At 53.2% G+C, this 16,833-nt stretch overlaps 1 protein-coding gene across 2 annotated transcripts; it reads left to right on the top strand.

Annotated features, from left to right (window-relative positions):
- Window positions 1–658: 658 nt before the first annotated feature.
- On the top strand, window positions 659–16,775 carry DEXI (Dexi homolog). 2 transcript variants are annotated; one of them, XM_067014182.1, is made up of 3 exons: window positions 666–1,597; window positions 13,204–13,753; window positions 15,671–16,775. In XM_067014182.1, the coding sequence occupies exon 1, from the start codon at window positions 1,163–1,165 to the stop codon at window positions 1,448–1,450; it is 288 nt and encodes a 95-aa protein (XP_066870283.1). In that variant the 5' UTR covers window positions 666–1,162; the 3' UTR covers window positions 1,451–1,597; window positions 13,204–13,753; window positions 15,671–16,775. The 2 variants fall into 2 exon arrangements, with proteins under 2 accessions (XP_058892129.1, XP_066870283.1); XM_059036146.2 differs by lacking the exon at window positions 15,671–16,775 and having other exon boundaries at window positions 659–1,597; window positions 13,204–13,846.
- The last annotated feature ends 58 nt before the right edge of the window (window positions 16,776–16,833 follow it).

The following is a 16,833-nucleotide window of genomic DNA, read 5'->3' as shown; positions in this document are numbered from 1 at the left end:
TGTCTGAATGTTTAACCACGTGCACTATTATTGTTTTAAAACGTGTTTTACAAAGTAAAAACAAGAAGCAACCCTAGTGCTGCAGGTCTGACCTGCCGAGAGTTTCTTTACTCAGGTGTCACGGAGCCCTATTAGGCAGATTTCCATCTACCAAAACCCGGCCCGCCCAGCCGAGGGGGCAGACCTTCCAGCAACCAGAATTTGGAGAGATGAAGGGGGCACTGATTGATCTTCCCCACCGTGGAAAATTGCCACTTTAGGAAAGGCCAAAATTGTCAAGGTAAGATCCACCGCCCCTGCCCCCACCGCCCCCTTTTTCAGCAGGTAAACTGAGTCCCAAAAAGGCGTGACGCCAGTACTCAAGTCCAGCCGGGTGCTGATGAAGCTCGCGGTTACCTTCAACTTTTGTAGCCTTAGGATACGTCCAGGTTTGAATTGTGTTCTCTTTCGCCTCCCCCTACTCTGTCGCGGATTCGCAAAGCGAATTGGATTCGAGATCAGCCCTGAATCCGGAACTAGTAAAGCAACTCAGAAGCCAGCGGCTCTAGGGGCGGAGCGAGGCGGTACCCGCCCCCGGACGGCTCGGGCCAGTGAGCTCGGACGTTGGGCGAGCCAATGAGCGAGGGCAGGGGCGGTGGGCCAATGAGCGCGGGGCTGCTCCGGAGGCGGTGCTCGGAAAGCTACCAGGAGGGCGACGCGGCGGTCGCAGGAATGGGTGCTGGGCCTTCGGGGGTGCGCAGGGGGCTCGGGGATCGGCCGGGCGCGGCTGAAGAGACCGTCGCCGGGACTGGCCCTTGACGCTGAGCTGCGGTGGGGTCTCCGCAGGCGCTGCGAGGGCCCGTGAGCGGGAGCAGGGAGCATCGGAGGAGCCGGGCTGCTGCCGGCCACTTCAGGGGGGCCCGCCTGACCGCTGGGAGGATCGACAGTGCCGTGTGGGCACCTCTGGGGGTGGGGTGACCCTCCTGGCACGTTTCGGGGGCCGGGGCGCCTCCGCAGGGGCCGACGCACATCCCCTGTGGGGCACCGCCGGGGCCCAGCGCTGCCTCGGCCAGCCCCCGGGCGGCCCTGGATGGCTGAGCTGCCCTCTCACCGGCCGCCCGGGCGCCGCAGCGGCTGAGTTCGCTGGGATCGCCGGGCCTCCGCTGCCCGCGCCGCCCCCTGCATGCCCGGCGCCCGGGTCGCGGCCCACCTGGACGCGCTGGGCCCCTTGGTCCCCTCCGTGCCGCCGCCCCTGCTGCCCTCTATGTTCTACGTGGGCCTGTTCTTCGTCAATGTGCTGATCCTATACTACGCCTTCCTCATGGAGTACATCGTCCTCAACGTGGGCCTCGTATTCCTGCCCGAGGACATGGACCAGGCGCTCGTGGACCTCGGCGTGCTCTCCGACCCCGGCTCGGGCCTCTACGATGCTGACTCGGAGCTCGACGTCTTCGATGGTTACTTGGAGTAGGCCTGGCTGCTGTCCCCCGCTCTCCCCACGACCCGCAACCCTCGGCCCGGACCGGCGCACGAATCATGCCGCCGCTGTTGTTTGAGGGCACCGTCTGGCCAGGGATGGGACCCCCCAGGACGAGGCCCTCTTCGGCCTCCGAGGCCTGTAAGTGCCCTCTGCGCAGGATGAGGGCGGGTTGGGGCGCTGGCGAGGAAGAGGGAGGCATCCCAAGCCAGACACACACCCCTCCCCCAGGCTTCTGATTTCTCCATCCACCTCTTCCAGGTCTGTTTGGATGCCAGGAATGGCTGGACTCTGCTTAGGACCCTAGTTAGGGCAGGAAAGCTTCCCTTTAGCGAAGGTGACAGCTGTTGAAGAAGGAAAGGGAGGCAGGACCTAAGTCGCTTCTTGGTTAGCTGTAGTGCCAACTGTCAAAGCCTTTGCACCCAGATCCATTTGAGACAGGCCTGTCAACTCCTCCCCCCATCCTTAGCCTGTCTTGATGGTGACCTTGGCTTTTGGGGGATTCTCATTAGTCCTGGAAGGATAAAAACTTGCAGTGTTAAAAGAGGTAGGCACTGATCACCTTTGTTCTGTGGCCCCTTGGGGACTGGGTGGGGACTGAGAGCAAGGGCTCCAGGCTGATGCTGTGAGAGGAGAAACCTCCTTCAGCAGAGAACCCTGTACTTCCTTTGGCCTTGGCTTGGCTGCCGTTTCGGAGTCAGATTTCAGGGTGCCGCAGCTCCAATCTTCAGGGGCTGCCAGTTTCGCAGGCTGCTTTCATATACCAGGCCAGAGGGGGGGTTGGTGCTTGGGTGGCTTTGCCTGCAGTGTTTGCAAGGCAAACTCAAGGGACTCTTGGGCCAATGGAAGGGACCACAGGATCATTGCACTGAGCTGTTAAAAGTCCTGCCTCTGAGCTGCCACCAGGAAGCTGTATGCAGCCCCACCTTGTGTGTTTCTGGGAGGGAAATGAAGATCCAGAAAGGAGGAAGATTTGGCCGAAGTCACAGCAAGGAAGAGAGGCAGCTGGACTAGAGGAGGGCCTGGTGAGGGTTCATGGAACAGGAAGGAATTCCTCGGCTCAGCCCCTCAGCTGCACGGCGCTAGGCACAGGTCCTGAGTGGCAGTGGCAGGGGGATACTGAGGGATGTGGGATCTTAGCTCCCTGACCAGGGATCGAACCCGTGCCCCCTGCTGTGGAAGCATGGAGTCTTAACTGCTGGACCACCAGGAAAGTCACAAGGGCTCCTTTTGGAAAATGGACACTAATGTCACTCACCCCAAGCATGCTACGTTTACCCCCCTCTTCTTGCCTATCTTAGCCAAGATGACCATAGTCAGAGGGTGATGCAAGGTGGGCAGGGCCCACTAGCAGTGTCAACCTGAGGGGCTGACAGTGAGATTTCTTTGAAGAAAGCTTCATTTGAGCTCAGGGAGACCTTAACCAGGGCCAAGTGCCAGGTGGAGCGTGTGTCAGCTGCTCTGCCTACCTAACTAGTTGGCCTGCCTGCCTGCCATCCATCAATTTGTTCTTTTATTAAACAGATATTTACTGAGTACCTAATGTGCTTGGTGGATGAACACAGTGAACAAGACAGACTCAGCGCCAGCCCTCCTGGCACTTTGTGAGAAAGATAAGCAGGTTCCCAAACAAGGCAGTGAGATTTTTTGAGAGCTCTGAAGGCATGTAAGAAGGCATGGCATCCTCTATTGTGTTCATTACTATTTCCTCGGCACTTAGAACAGTGCCTGGCATCTAGTAGGTGCTCAATAAATGCCTGGGTAAGTGAAACAGAAGACTAGAGATGGGCTGCTTCAGACAGGGGCTTCAGAGAAGGCCTCTCTGAGGAAATGACACCTTTGAGCTGAGCCCTAAATTGATGGAAGGAGCCACATGTAAAGATGTGGAGAAAAGCTATCCAGGCAGAGGGACCCGCTAGTGCCAAGTACGTGGAGGGGGAGGGGCAGGGGAGAGAGTTGGTTCTTCCAGCAACTGAAAGGAGGCCAGTGTGACAGGAGAGCAGCCCCAGGAGAAGTCAGTGTGGTGGGCAAGGCCAGATCATGCAGGACCTGGGAGGCCTGGCCACGAGCGATGGAAAGCCATCAGAAGGTTTTAGGCAGGGTGTGACACAATTCCAGTACACATTTTGCAAAGAGGACTGGCGGTTGTGGGCCAGATGAGCCGTAGGGGCAAGTGCGGAAATAGGGAAGCCAGTTAGGAGTTGGTTAGTTGTTCAGGCCAGAGGTGATGCAGGCTTGGATGAGGCAAAGTTAGTGAAGGTGGAGACACACACAGAGACCAAGAACACCTTTTGGAGGTAGAACCTATGGGTTCTGTTCAGAACCTGTACTGAGTATTGATCATATACCACACCTGGTTCTAGGCCCTTTGCATATTCACTCATTGGGTTATTCAACAAACGTTAGCCCTGCTCTTCTGCCAGGCCTTGGGGATTCTAAGATGAATCCCTCCCCCAAGCCAAGCTCTTGACTTTCAGTCAGTGTAACTTGGTGAAGAATGTCTTATTTTATCTCTTCACCACATCAACAGAAACACTTCCCCTTCCAAATGAAAACATTGGCATACTCTGAAACAAAAACTGAAGTCCAAATGCTTTGGCATACTTTGCAGCAAACGCTGTTTGAGCAGAAACACCAGGAAGTGTGTCTCAGGGACAACCTTGCAAAGCTCTCAAAGTGACAGGGCCTGACTCTGGCAGGTGGGGAGGCCTGGGGCTGTGGGAAATACTCGTCCCTGGAGAAATAGTGGGAACCACGCACAGCATTTCCTTGCTCAGTCCCAGATCCAAGCCACCAGATTTGGGTGGGGGAGGGATGGCTAGCAGCAGGAAAAGCCTGTGGGAAAGATTAAAGATGATCTGACTGCACCTCCTCTCCCGGCCCCTTTGCATAAGCAGAGGAACACTGGTAGTCAAATCTTGCTCCTTCTCGCTCTTTCTCACATAGACACAATCTGATGTTACACGCAGGCCGATCCAGGAAACACTGACTAAGGGCGTGGGCACGCCAGGCACTGGGGACTGGGGTGATCTCAAGATGAAAGCTGCACTCATTTCACTCCCTCTCTTTCTCTTTTCTCTTTTTTCCACATAATTCAGTTCCTCAAACCTTTGTTGAGCACCTATTTAAGGAGGCAGTATTAGGGTTATGATCAGGAACAAAGTCCGTAGATTCAGATGACCTAGGTTCAAATCCCAATCCTTGTTGTGACTTTGGGCATGCTACGTATCTCCCCATGTGTCAGATTCCTCTTCTATAAAGCGGGGATAATGAAAATCTACCTCGTTCTGAGGAGTGAATGAAGATAGATGTAAAGCTCTTAGACCGTCCCGTGTATGTAAGTGATATATTAAAATTAACCACTATTATTGTTAACAGTCAGACATAATGGAAAGCGTGTATACTCAATCCCTTGTGAATATATAAACCTGCACATACACTCGTGCATGAATATTTATATGCCACAATGAGCAAAAGAGGACTAGCTGCCTGAGTGCTGGGTGGGTCCCGGTCTGGAGGACCAGGACAGACTTCCCACTCTGCCTTGCTGGCCTGGGACGCTCAAGAGACCTTTCCCAACTGCCCTGTGGTCTCTAAAGGCCACCAGGCCTGGAGCCCAGCAAAGCTGCGTCTCTGTGGTCTTCCTAGAGTGTTTATCATTGTCCAGGAGCAGGGAGTGGGGGTTAGGAGCTCCCACCTTCTCAGGAGAAAGGACCGCTGGGGCTGGCCCAGGAACTGGGGAGAGTCCTCACTTCCCAGTGGTTCCAGTGTGGAGGCAGTTCAGCTGGATTGATTTGTCCTGGTTCCTGATGAAAGCAGCTGGTGCCTGCCAGCCCTCTCTTGCCACGGAGGGAGAGGTTTGGGAGAGGAGCCTCTCTGTGCTGGAAATGGAGAGACTGGAAAGCGTTGCTGCCACAGTCAGCGTCGCCTGGTGGAGGTCAGATTTGGAGCTAAGGGCAACCAGACTAGTCTACTTATTACAGGGTTTCCCTGGCATCAGTGTCCCGACTGGGCGCTACAGCTGCTCCTTCCTGATCTGCCTGCCCTGGTCCCTTGGTGCCAATCTGTGGCCTGTGCCATCAGCCGAACACCCAGGTTCGGCATATGGCTTCCCTGCTCAGAAACCCAAACCTCCCTTGGGGACAGTGGAGCTCCGGGGGTGGGGTGGGGTCAGGGGAGCCAGGTGGGAGGCTGTCACTGTCGTCCAGGTGAGAGACATGGTGGTAACGAGGGGAGGCATGTGTACCCCCAGGCCCAGCTGACTTTCCACCTCTGTCCTGACGTGAGGCTGCCTTGGGAGTGTGTTGGCTGCTCCTTTGGACAAGAGGAGACCCCAATCTGTGTCTCAAGACAACTGAGATGCCAGGGCTCCTGCTCCCTTGTGCCTGAGTTATGCAAACTGGAGATTTCATCCAAGGCAAACCCTCACAGCCCTTGCATCTGTTTTATTGAACGAAGAAATTAAGGGCTCCTATTAACTTGACCATTTGTATTCCTGGTTTATCTGCTGTTGTCCCCCTCCGGGACTCCTGAAAGCATAGTTTGCTTTTGGGAAACTAAGATCACAATAAAAGGGACAGGCATCCTCATCCTCATCTCTCAAATAAAGGAACTGAGGCTCAGAAAGGGACAGTGAGGGGCCAGGGGTACAAAGTGAGTAAGACAACTGAGGCTTCTGACCCAGTGATGAGGGAGTGTGCAGGGGGCCTTCAGAGAGGGACTCCCAACCTCCATCCTTGGAACACCACTCACCTGGCTCTGCCAGGCCTGCCTCATATGTACTCTCACTCCTTTTTTTTTTTTTTTTTTTTTTTTTTTTTGTGGTACGTGGTCCTCTCACTGCTGTGGCCTCTCCCGTTGCAGAGCACAGGCTCCGGACGCGCCCGTGTCCCCTGCATCGGCAGGCGGACTCTCAACCTCTGCGCCACCAGGGAAGCCCTCTCACTCCTTTTTCTGAGGTTTTTTTTTTTTTTAAACTTTATTTTGAGATAATTTCATAATTATACGAAAGTTGCAAAGAATTCCCTTATACACTTCACAAAAAATGCACCAATTGCATCAATTCACATTTGCCACGTTTGGTCATGTATGCAAAATGCTCACTCTGTGCGTACATGTATATATATTTTTCTGAACCATTTTTGAAAATGGATTGCTGACATTATGTTCCTTTTCTCCTAAATATTTCAGTGTGTATTTCCTTAGAACAAGGACATTCACTTATGTAATCACAATACAACCGTCAAAATCAGCAAATGTAACATTGATACAATCGTATGACCAATCTAAGCTATGACTATTCAGATTGCATCAATTGTCCCAAAAGTGTCCTTTCACAATAAAAAGGGGTGGGCGGGTCGGGGGGAGTTGAGGTCCAGGATCCAACCCCAGATAATACTTTGTATCACTTGTCATGTCTCTTGTGGTGTTCAGTCTGTGCGTATCTTTCATGACATTGACATTTTTGAAGAGTACAGGTCTGGTGTTTTTAAATTTTTTTTTGTTTATTTTTTGGGTGCGCTGTGTGGCATGTGGTATCTTAGTTCCCCGACCAGGGATCGAACCTGTGCCCTCCGCAGTGGAAGCACAGTCTTAACCACTGGACTGCCAGGGAAGTCCAAGAGTACAAGTCTGGTATTTTGTAGATTTTCTCTGTTTGGGTCTGTCTGATGTTTACTCTTGAGATTAGATTCAGATGGTGCCTTTTTGGCAGGAATACCACAAAGAAGTGAGTGTGTGTCCTTCTGAGTGCATCGTACTGGGGGACATGTGATGTCTGTCAGCCTCATTACTGGTGATGTTAATGCTGACCACTTGGCTAAGGTCTTGTCTGCCAGCTCTCTCCACTGCAAAGTTACTGTTCGTCCCTTTATAGTTTAAGTACACTCGTTTTAGTGCTTCCTTTTTAAAAAATCTACTTTATGTGTGTGAATTTATTTTTAAAAGAATGTTTATGTCACTGAAAAGAGAAAACCAGCATCACTTGGCATGGATAAAAATACTAAGTGCTAAAGTCATTAACTTCTGGCCAAATACTGAAGCCAGCTAAAGGCACAGGGCCCCTGGTTCTTTGTTAAAAAGTCAGGTTAGCAACTGTCACATGATAAACCCTGGCACCAAAGTGAAACTTTCTTGTCCAAGTAATCATAAAGATTGGCTAAGAACCAAAAAGCCAATCACTAGCTCACTGGGTGAGTCTCAGTGTTATCTCAGGCCATCTCCATGTACCCCCTAAGACCGCTGCTTCGAGGCTTGGAAGTCAGACAGACTTGGGTTGAAATCCCAGCTCCACCAACACCTTGGACGAGTGACTTCACCTCCCCAAGCCTCAGTTTCCTTCTCTGTAAAATGGGGAAGATAGTAGTTAGTACCTGCTGAAGGGCTCGTACACATCAGATGAGATGCTGATGGTCGCGTAGTCGGTTCTTAATGACGCCATCAGTGTTGGTGGCGTGTCACACCCAGAGGGGGCTTGGCCCGGAAAGGCTTCCCCTTTCTCAGGCCCCCTTCCTCTGTGTGAGGGCTAGTTACCAAGGAGGGTGTGTCTGTGTGGGCAGCCTTCAAAGGAGCCCGAGGGCCGTGATAACTGGTGTCTGGGGGCCCAGGTGATGCTGGTGCCCTCATAGCTGTCAGACTCTGCCCCAAGCCTGGGGGTGGCTGGGAGCAGGTTCCAGTTTCAGTCAGCCCCAAAGGGGCAGGCTCCATTCCTTCCTGACAGGGGACTTAGCTTCCCCTGAGTGTCATCCCATGAAGCAGGCAGCACAGCACTCATTAGCTCCATTAGACAGGGCGGAAAACTGAGGCTAGGGGAGGTTGAGGGACTTGCCCTAGATACCAAGCTGTGAGGTGGACAAGCGGGGCCTCCTGGCCACATTCCCAGTGCTTCCCTGAGTAGGGTCCTCAGGTGTCCTCAGGTCACAGGCATCCCCGGGAGGCAGTGAATACACCAAAGCCTAATGCGACCCACCTGTCGGTGTCCTGCCCCCTCTTGGGCACTTGCTACCTTTCCCTTTGGAGCAGAGAAACCAGGCGCAGGCCCCCCCTTTTTTTGCAGGCCAGGGGTACCTGGCTAGAGTTAATGGTTTCATTTTCATCATTTGTTTTTAGTGGTGCTTTCTGTTTATGATAAATGATACTGTTTTTTATTCATGATAGTGACATAAAGATTCCTTTTAAAATTTTGGAGTTTGAGGGAAAAAGTGCCTTGACTTAAAATACTAAATAAATAGGAGTCCAGGTGGTTCTTGGCTGTGACAGGACTCAGGAAGGTATTGGGCAGATGCTGCCCTTCAGAAGGCCTCGCTGAGTCTGGGGCACAGGCCAGCTGGAGACACGTGCTGGACCAAGAATCTTCACAGAACCCACGGCTGAGGAACATCAACAGCTGACATATAATCCAGAAACTCTGGAGAAACTGGCCAGGACACTGGCTTCCATCAGGAACCTGGACCCAGGCAGACAGGTAGCATCTCCTTTCCCACCCCTTCAGGCCACGCGCTCGTCAACCGGACAAGGCAGAGGCCTTCCTGTTGCGTGGCCTGGCGCTGAGACGGCAATGGAGACAGTGGGCAAATCATATCTGGGTGACATCTGTCTTTGGCCCCTTTAATTGGCTAGCTGGTACGTTGAGAAAGAGGAATAGCAATGGGCGTCCAGCAGTCAAGGTCTTTGGAGGAGGAAAGGGCTGCCCCTTTCAGAAGGCCCCCTGCATTGAGGAGACCCCCTGCCCCCGCCCTGTGTGTTTTCTAGCTGGGAACAGGTGGGGACACGGAGGGGAGGGGCCATGTGTACTGGGTATTGCAGGCATTCCACCAACACAATTTCATATAATCCTCGTAATGAACAGCCAGATGAGGTAGGCATTGTTTCAGGCGGGGACACAGCTCCAGAGAGATTAGGTGACTTGCCTGAGGTCGTACAGCTAGGAAGGGGCAGAGCCAGAATGACTCGAGATGGGCCAATTCCAGACCTTGCCCTGGCTACCCCATAGGAGCAGGACAGTGGGACGGCCCAACTGCAAAAAGAATCCTCTTGCAGCAGGTCCAGAGCATCATCCCACCAGCACCTTTAAGACACAAGGTCATTTTCTCCCTTAAGCCAAATCAAACCAGGCAGCGTCTCCACAGAGGTATCCAGCTGAGACATTGCTTCTTAAAATGGATCAAGTGCCCAACTGTCATTCTGATGACACACCTGTCAGCCAGCCACTCCTTCTGTCCAGCTCTGGGGAGTGGCCTGGAAGGAAAGGTTACAGTTTCAGAAAGAAAGAAAAAACAGCCAAAGCCAATAGCTGGTGAGTCATGCTCTAAGGATGTTAGCAGGTTGGAGAACCCACTGCCTGGACTCTTAAGCTGCAGCCTCAGGATGCTTCTCAGCCCGGGGCTTCTGATGCCCAAGGAAAGAGATGACCTAGATGCTGAGAGGAACTGATAGACGTTGCGTCAGACCACAGAGGTTCAAACCCTGGCTCTGCCATTTATGAGCTGTGTGACATTGCTGAGTCACAAGCGTAACCTCTCTGAGCCCCATCTGAAATTCAGGGATGATGGTCCTCCTTGGCCCCGCCTCCTAGGGTTGTTTTGAGGAATAAATGAGCTAAGCCATGAGTTAAAGCAGATAGTACAAGGTAAGCACAAGTGCTCGATAAATGTCAGTTGGTTTGCTATGAGACCAGACCTGTAAGTCAAAGGAACAAATGGATTGACCTTTAACAGCCATGGTGTGTGGCACAGAGGAGAGGACCCAAGGACATCCTCCAGCCACAGATACAGAGGCCTGGGGCCACATCTCTGTCCTCAGTGTGCTGTGTGGCTTAGGGCAGGTCACCGCCCTCTCTGAGCCCCTTCATTCTCTGTGAAGTGACCAGCTCAGATCAGGATCTCCCAAACCTCCTATGACACCATCAACAATTTTTGCTCTATCTGCTCGTTGCCTGAACTGTTATTTATGCAGTTATTGTCTTTAAACCGGAGGCTTCTTTTAAAGTGAAATTAATGATGTGGAAAAAGAGGAACTTTATAGTATTGCTATCAGAAATGGAAAACTGGCATCATTCGCCGTAAATAGAAGGTGACCCTACAGATGAACAATGAGAACAAGAGGGCGTTAGTGAATTCAGCTGGAGCCGGCACCTGCAAGGCTCTGCACCTGTTCTGATCGGAGGTTAGCACATGTGACAGTCACGCCAGCCAGACTGATGCTTGCTTGGGACTCAGTGCTGTTTGCTATCACGAGCATTGGGAGGGGAGTGAGTCCCTGTTCCAAGGGGTGGTCCCATGTTCTCTAACAGCCCTTCCGCCCAAGTCTGAGATGGGTTCAAGTACCATCCCCTGCCTTGCAGAGTGCGCAGTGAGCCCTGGTAATGCTGTATCGGAATAAACAGTTCTGCTCCAGTTTCCTGGATGCCAGGGCTCTCGGCAGCACCACTGCTGACCCCAACAGGGAACCCCAGAGTCTCCTTGGAGGAGGGAGGTCAGCCAAAGGTGGCTCCTGGCAGGACAGGAGGGGAACCCACGAACACCTTTTTGGAGGGCCGAGCTCTCCGATGCTCTGGTTTAGCCCTGGCTTCCCTTCCCGCCTACCAGGTCCAGTGGGGAGACTGGATGGGGCCCAAGGATGAGAGGACTTGCATGTGTCATCAGTGGGAGCCGAGGAAGGTCTCTGAGTAGTGGAAGGGCATGTTCCTAGCTGACCCTAGGAGATGAATCTGGCAGAGGACACAAGAAACTTGGCCGATTTGGCCCTTGCTCACCTCTCCAGCCATGTCTCCCCCATGGCCAGCCTTTAACCCCTTACTCTCCACCCCAAACCAAACTACAGCAGGTTCCAGGACTTGGTCACCAGCCTTCCCTCTACCTGGCGTGTCCTTGGTGCACAGCCTTCCCCAGATTCTGGGCTCCACCCATCTCCTGTGCTTCTTCCCGGCATCAGTGTGTTAACTTGGGCTAAAATTGCTCACCAGATTGTGTGTCAAAGGCAGAGGCTGCACTCATCTCAGGGTCCCCAGCGCTCAGCTCAGGACATGGCACACAGGAGGTAAGAGATTATGTAGTGTTTAAGATCTCCAGTAGGACAAAGCCCTGGAGAGCTGAGCATCCTTAGACAAGTTTCTTACCCTCTCTGAACCTTAGTGTCTTCATCTGTAAAATGGAATCATTATAACTCCTGGGGTGTTAGGAGCGCTGAACTGAAATGGCCTTTGTAATGCTCCATCTCAGGCATGCTCTCCAGGGAGCAGACCCTGGGAGGAGGATTCAAGTGCAAATTGTTTACTTGGGAGGTGATCCCAGGAACTACTGGTGGGGAGGGGGGCAGTGAGACAGGGAAGGGATGTGTCATCTAGCAGGTTACCTCCGCAACCCTGGGCTCAGTCCTGCTCAGGAGCTCTGGGAACCAGTGTAGATGGAGAATATGCCTCAGAGTCATCCCAGCTGCTGGGTGAGAGAGCTGGGGTATTGATCCACCAGCTTTCTGGCCATCACTGGTTAGAAGGCAGCTGTGGGGAGCTCTGCCTGCACTTGCAACCTGGGGCCCAAGCAGGCTCTAGAGGTGGAGAGGCCTCAGGCAAGCATGGGTGTCCCTGCAGGTGGAAGCTGCCAGGTCAGTCAGCCTCGGGAGGGCGAGCAGAGGAAATGGGGTGAGGCACCCACGCTCTGCCTAGGGCTCGTGGCACACAGTGAAAGCTCAGGAAGTGGTAGCTGCCCTGACTGTGATTGTTTGCATCGCTGTCACTAGTCCACTGCCAGCCCTGCTTGTCACTGTTATGCAGCTTTAGACAGGTCACTTGGCTTCTCTGAACCTCTGTTTCTTAGCCTATGAAATGGGGAGATTCATGGTTCTCAGTGGAAGCAGTTCTGCCCTGTTGGGTGGCCCCTGGAGATGGGGTGAGGGGACATTTTTAGTTGTCACAGGGACTGGGAATGCTACTGGCACTTAGCAGTCAGCGACCAGGGATGCTGCTAAACCTCCTGCAGTGCCCAGAACAGGGTCCCCCCCCCGCCCCCACCTCATCGAGAATTGTCCTGCCCCAAATATCAGCAGCGCCCGATGAACAATAATACATGTTGTGTTTAATGTATAAGTTTTATGTGATGCTCGATGACATTTGCGGAAGTAGTCTGAGCTGGCAGAGGTGAGGCTCAGAACTGGTGCGGGACTTGTCGGGTCTGTAAGGAGGGTGGGTGTGGGAATATGTTTGCTTATACGCAAACATATTAGCACCCGGCTGGACCTAGAGAGAGAAAGGGACAGTAAGTGAGGACCTGCGGGGAGCCAGGCACTGGGGATGATGCCGTATCCTGGGAGAACGAGCCAAGTGGGGCTGCTGAATAGCTTGGCTGTGGCCACAGCCTTCCTGTAGGCTGCGAAGCATTTTCCGGGCAAGGTGGGAGCTGCCGCCAAGCCCTGCCCACTCCCCAGAGCTGACTCAGCCGCCCTAGAGCCCAAGTAAGCCAGCAGACCCTGGGTGACCCTGGAGCAGGCTGCCCTCCTTCGTCGGGTCCCAGGATCCCCCTCCTGGGAATTATCTCCCAAGACAGTGACAGTCCTTCCTCTCCCAGGTGAAATTGCACCGCTTCTCCAGCCTAGGGTCCTTAGAAATCGGACGCACTCATAAAAAATTTTTAATAAAAATTTATAGGACAACACCCCAGCCTGAGGTTTCTGGTGGTTCCCCAAATTCGAGCCTCCAGTTGGGTGGGGGGGGCGGTGCTTCTGTGCTGGTAACGCCCCTTTGTCCCTCTTGTTAGGCCTGCTCCCCTCGAAAGCCCTGTGCCAACAGAGAGGTGCCCGTCCAGACCCAGGATGGTGGGACAGAGAGATTGAGACTGGGTGCCGAGGTCCAGAAGGCACGTGCCCCTGCCCAAAGGGTAAGGCAGGTGTGCCCGGAGACCTTGCCCGCCTGCAGCGTCACGCAAACGGCCTTGCCTTGGCTTCTGAGCTTTCACCGTTGCAATGGATGTTTACAGGAACCCAGCCAGAGGCTGCCTCCCTGCTCTTCACCCCCGACTGCATCTGCTTCTCCCACTTAACCTTCGGAGCGGACACTTCACACACAAAAGCGACTCCCAGCTCTGTGTGATGCCAGTGGAGCCCTAAGCCCAACGGGGTTTGGCCCAAGGCCGGGCTTAGATGCCGCGAGTTTCAGAGAGTGACTCAGAGGAAAGGAAGAACACCCGGGGGGCCGAGGGTGGGGTTTCGACTCATTCATTTCAAATTGTTTGCTGTCCATCAAGTTGCCAGAACTGATACATTGCAACGGGGACAGCGCTCCTCCAGCCAGAAGTATTTTTCGAAAATGTGAGTGGTATAAATACTTGACTTCGATAAACCTGTAAAAGCAATAGTTAGGAGGCTAACTTCTTTCAATTAAAAAAATGTATGCAACTCCAACCCCTGGGGCCCTGCGGGGGTTGGGTGGTGTTTGTTTCGTTCTTTTCCTTTGAGATTCTGGAAAGGAGTCCTTGCGCAGAACCTCATGGCTGACAAAGGGCAGAAGGGTCAGGGCCTCTCCAGTTGGAGATCCAGTGGGGTTTGGAGAGTCTGTCCAAGCTGTATTGGTGTCGGAGTCCCATCCCGGCCCCCTCCCGGCTTCCACGAGCCTGACAAGCCAGGGCCCACCTTGGCTGTGGTGGGAAAGGCCTGGTGGCCAAGCTGAAAATCAGGCCTGAATCCCAGAGCAGTCGGAGGTGGGGATCCCCCATGCTGGGCACATGGTAGATCTCCCCTAAAGATGAGGGGAGTGGGCAGGTGAGGGAAGGAGCAAACGAACGACTGAAGTTGGGTCCACGTGCAGTAATTCTCCCCGTTTGCAGAACAGCTGATGCTTTTCAAAGTACCTTCACGTACATTCTGTGTTGAACAAGGAATGGGTGGTCAGCTCCATTCTACAGGTGAGGAGACCAAGGTGTGGGAGAGGAAAGGTCCGGCAGAACTCAAGAGAAGGCAGTTACATACCACCCGTCTTCATGTGATTCTAAGAAGGGTTGCTAAGAAATGTGAACGGAAGACATTCAAGAAAAAGGGGAGCGGGAGAAGGGAGACATTTCTTTGGGAGAGAGGCCTGAGGGGAAAGGCAAGGGTTTAAAAGATACATGGCCTTGAAGTCCACTAAACGTGGAATCACGCCGTCAGTGGACAGTGTGACTCCAGATGTCAGATGCCTCGATTCCTCTGGGCATCACTTCTCCCACCCAGCAAATGGGGAGCAATTCCAGCACCCGGTGCCTATGCCTGCAGAGTGACCCTCCAGAGAAGTCAGAAGTGGAGTTTGTATCTTGACTCCCTCTTTTATAGGAGTGTGACCTTAGGCAAGTCACATCTATGAAATGGGAACAGTCATTTACCCACCTCATAAGATGAGTTTGTGTTAATGACAAAGGTGGCCCTCTGGGCAGGCAGACGCTGCTCCACACCAGGACTCACAGCTTGGCAAGCAGAGCCCAGACTGGATTGCAGCCCGCATTTGCTCCCTTGTCCAGGCACCTTGTGCAGTGCACAGACTGCCCAACCACACCTGACAGCCCTGCCCAGGGAGTTACAGACAGGTTACCTGCCCTCTTGGAGCTCACATCCTAGGACAAGAGCAGACAACACAACAAATAAGTATGAAAAAGATAAACTAGTGACGTGATAGGCCGGGGGAGGGGTGTCTGCGTTTACTACCGTCCTGAGGAACTGTCCTTTAAACTGAGTCCTGCAGGCCATGTGAAGAGCTGGGAAAACATTCCAGGCAGAGGGGAGAATGAAACACACGGATGTGTGTAATAATGACAGCCCACACGTAGGGAACTGGATGCCAGGCTCTTGTTCTCAGCATATTTGCTCATTGAATCTCCACGTAACCCCATGAAGAAGGTACTGTGATTATGCCCATTTTACACATGAGGAGACTGAGGCACAGAGAAGTAATTTGCACAAGTGAGTGGTGAGCTGGACACTGAGCCCAAGCAGTCTAGCTCTAGAGTCTGAGATGCTTGACTGTACACTGTGGTCCCTCTTGATAAGGGGGGGGGTGTCAGCACAGGGAGCACTTTGGCTCAGCACTCTGGCACAAAGTAATAATACTTGCTAATATTTATTGAGTACTTACTGTGTCCCTTGTGCTGTGATAAGTACTTTACATGTATCAACTCATTTAATAAGTGGTAGCTATCATTTAAAGTCATTACTATGAATAATTATAGCCTCTGACCTCATTTTATCACCTCTGAACAGACCTAAAGCAGTGGGGACAGTTGTGCCCACCCCGCCTGGCTGAAGGGTGCAGTAGATGCCTGGATCAGAAGGAGGCTGTCTTCCTGTGGCTGCACAAGTGGGAGTTCCGTGGACTCTACAAGGTCCACGAATGCAGGCACACCCTGAGGGGTGATGGCCCAGCTACAAGGCCTGACGCCCTTAGCCACTGGACCAAGGCGGAAGGCACTACCTTTCTGCAAGGATTGCCAGCGGAGCAGCGGGGTCAGAACCCCTCTGACCCTCCTGACCCCCAACACCCACTTACTGGGAAGAGGAGGAGAGTTTGAGGAGCCAGGCATCAGGGCTGGCGCACTGGAGCACAGACAGCTCCCACAAGTTGTCCCAAATCAGGGCTTCTGACCGAGCCAGCCAGGCCCCAGTGAAAAACAACAACAGCCGACCTGGCAGCTCTCTGTGTAGACAGCAAAGCTGCCAAGTCCCTTCCAGGCTAGCTGTGGCCAGGGCCGGATTCCAGCTCAGCTGAGAAACGACTCCGAGGGTAGAGCAGAGGATCAGAGACAGAGGAAAACACTCTGCAAGGCTCACGGTGCTTCAGCCTTGCTGACCCCCAAATAATGAATTTTCCAATGAATGGTAGGAAGCCATAGAGAAAAACCTTTCCTGAAAGACAGGACTTGAGCCGAAGTGGACTGCGCTGTGTGTGTTGGGCTGAGGGGGTGGGGAGGGCAAGAGAGAAAGGGCCCCCGTCAACTCACCATAGAATATGGCAGAAGTGATGCTGTGTGACAGCTTCTAAGGCTGGGTTACAGAAAAGGCAGGGCTGGTCCCCATGGTCTTGGTCTCCTCTCACCCCGCAACCTCTCTTCCTCCTGGGGTGATCACCCTTCAACGCAGCCACCATGCTGTGAGGAAGCCCAAACTCGCCCACAGGGAGAGTCCCCCTGCCCCTTCCTTAGAGGAACCGAGGCCCCAAGCCACTGGGCAGCATCGAGTGCCAGACATACGCGTGACTGAGCCTCCAGACAACCCCAGCTGACACTGAGTGGGGCAGAGACGAGCTGTCCCCACCAAGTCCTGCCCAAAGACAGGTGTGTGAGCAGAATAAATGTGTGTGCTGTTTTAAGCCACTGCGTTTTGGGGCGGTTTGTGATGCATTAGCTAGCCGGAAGAGTGGGCATCCA

This window comes from Kogia breviceps, chromosome 14 (assembly GCF_026419965.1).
Source record: "Kogia breviceps isolate mKogBre1 chromosome 14, mKogBre1 haplotype 1, whole genome shotgun sequence".
Lineage (NCBI taxonomy): Eukaryota > Metazoa > Chordata > Mammalia > Artiodactyla > Physeteridae > Kogia > Kogia breviceps.
Note: the sequence above shows the minus strand (reverse complement) of the source record. Positions and strands in the feature narration are given on the sequence as shown.